Source organism: Neofelis nebulosa, chromosome 2 (genome assembly GCF_028018385.1).
Source record: "Neofelis nebulosa isolate mNeoNeb1 chromosome 2, mNeoNeb1.pri, whole genome shotgun sequence".
NCBI lineage: Eukaryota > Metazoa > Chordata > Mammalia > Carnivora > Felidae > Neofelis > Neofelis nebulosa.
In genome coordinates, this window is record NC_080783.1 from 108643461 (window position 1) to 108646145 (window position 2685).

Here is a 2685-nt window from a genome sequence, read left to right on the forward strand (position 1 = left end):
AGATTAGCAGAATGAATAAATAAAACACAGTATCCACTATATAATATCTATAAGAAACTCACCTTTGATCTAAGGAAAAACATGGATTGAATATAAAATGATGGAAAAAAGATATTCCATGAATGTTGTGACCAAACAAAAATAGGAGTAGCTATATTAATATCTGAAAATGAAATTGAATAAAATCCTTTATAAATCACAAATTTGGTTATTACATAATGATGAAAGTGTCATTTCTTCAAAAGACACAACAATTGCAAACACATATGCATCAAACACCAGAGATCCTATATATCTGAGAGGAACATTGGCACACGTTTAAGTGGAAACAGAAAGTTCTACAATAATGGTGGAAGTCTCCTAATCCTGCTTTAAATAATGGAAAGAACAACCACAGGAGTTCGAAAAAGATAGGGAGGACATCAATGACATTATGAATAAGATGGACCCAAAAGACATTTTTCTGTGTGTCCAAAATCTGTTTATTGGGATAGTTTCCCACCCATTTTGACTTAGGGCACCTTTAGTACTGCTTCCATCTGAAGGGCCATCCTTCTCTCAGCCTTCCTTTTCCTCCTGTAGGCTGGCAAAGGACAGTGGAGCAGCCCACACACAAAGCCACCATGTGTGCCTGGCTAAAGACGGTGGTGATTTTGCATTTCATGTCCATGAAGTAAGGGTTGCGGTTCCACATCAGGCGTTTCTTCTTGTGTTTCCTCTTCTCGTCCTATGGGGATGGGTGGAGGAGGTACTTCACAAGCGACATGTTCTTGTGGGGAGGTCATCACTGCCAGAAGTCCTGGACACAAAAGACATTTAGAGAACACTGCATGTGATGGCAGTGGATTAAACAGTTTTCTCAAATAGCATGGAATATCCTGTATGATAGACCATACATGTAGTCACAAAACAATTCTTAATAATTTACAAACTTTGAAATAAAACCAAGTATCTTTCTAATCAAAATGGAATTAAATTAAAAATTGAGAGCAGAAGGAAAAACTGAAGGTCTGAACAGATTTGGAAATTAAACAATATACCCTTAAACAATGGTTCTGAGAAGACATTATAAGGAATTTAGAAAATGAGAAAAATGAATATGAAAGCTCAATGTAATAAAACTCATGGGATGCAATGAAAATCAGTGCTGATAAGGGGCATGTATAGCTATGAGTGCTTGTATTAAAAGAGAACAAAGATATTGAAACCAACAACCTAAATGTTTATCTTAAGAAACTAGAAAATAAGAATGTACTATATCTGAGACTAGCAAAAAGAATACAAAATACTGATAGCAGAGATAACCAGAATAAAGATTAGAAATATAAATAAAACTAAGAGTTAGTTTTTCAGAAAGATTGACAAAATTAATAACCCATCAGCTGCACTAACAAAGAAACAGAGAAGATTTAAATAAATTAAAAAATTGTCAGAATACCATGAACAACTGTATACTGAAAAATTAGAAAATCTAAATTAAACGGATACATTCTGGGCAAAATGCAACCTATCAAGACTGAATCCTGAAGAAATAGAAAGTATGACACACCTAAAACTAGTAAGGAATTGAATCAGTAAGCAAAACCCCCGGATAATAAAAAGCTGAAAACCAGCAGTCATTACTGGTAAATTCTATCAAACATTAAAAAGAAAATAAACAGCAATATTCTTCAAATTCTTGCAAAAAAAATGAGGAAGAGGGAACACTTCCAAACTAACTCTATGAGGTCAGCATTTGCCTGATATGAAAGCAGGACAAAACACTATTAGAAAGTAGAACTGTAGACCATTATCTCTGATGCATATTGAGGTAAAAATCCTGAAGTAAATACTAGTAAAGATAATCTAATAGAACTTAAAAGGGCCGTATACCACAACCAAATGTGATTCATTCTCATAATGCAAGGATGGCTCAACACATGAAAATCAATCAATGCAAAAATTACATTAACAAAATGAAGAATAAAATCACATGTGATTATCTCACTGATGTAATAAAAGCATCTAAAAAAATTCAATAATCTTTCATGAAAAAAGCAGTAAAAAGAATAGTTATATATATATATATATATATATATATATATATATATATAAAGGCACCACAATGTTTTAATGGTCATATATTAAAAGTTCACAGCTCATCTCAGACTCAATGATGCAAAACTGATAATGTTTCCTCTCTTAGCAAGATAAGACAAAGATACTCACTTTCACAATTTTGAGTCAACATTTTCTAGCTAGAGAGTCCTAGCTAGAAAAAAAGGCAAGGAAAAAAAAAAAAGTAAAAATTAATCCATGTTGGAAAAGAAGTAAAATTGTCTCCTTTCACAAATGGTATGATCTTATATGTAGAAAACACTAATTAGTGCACAAAATAATGTCAGATGTAATAAAAAGTGCAGTCAAGCTTGAAGATATAAAATCAGTACACAAAGACTAGTCATATTTCTGTATAATAACAATGTGCCACTTGAAAACTAATTAAGGAAACAATTACATTTAATATAGATCCATAAAGCATTAAATACTTAGAAATAAACTTAACCAAGGAGATGAAAAGTTATATGCAGAAAACTAAAAACATGTTGTTAGAATAAATTAAAGAAGATGCAAATTAATGGAAAAACATCCCATGTATATGGAATGGAAAACTTAATAGTGGTATGATGGCAATAGTATCCAATA

General features: G+C 32.0%; 1 protein-coding gene across 1 annotated transcript; it reads right to left on the minus strand.

Moving 5' to 3' along the window:
- Positions 1-523: 523 nt before the first annotated feature.
- Positions 524-792, minus strand: LOC131493110 (small ribosomal subunit protein eS27-like). Its single transcript, XM_058697233.1, has one exon. It carries the CDS (start codon positions 692-694, stop codon positions 524-526), a length of 171 nt encoding a protein of 56 aa, XP_058553216.1. The 5' UTR covers positions 695-792.
- Positions 793-2685: the final 1893 nt, after the last annotated feature.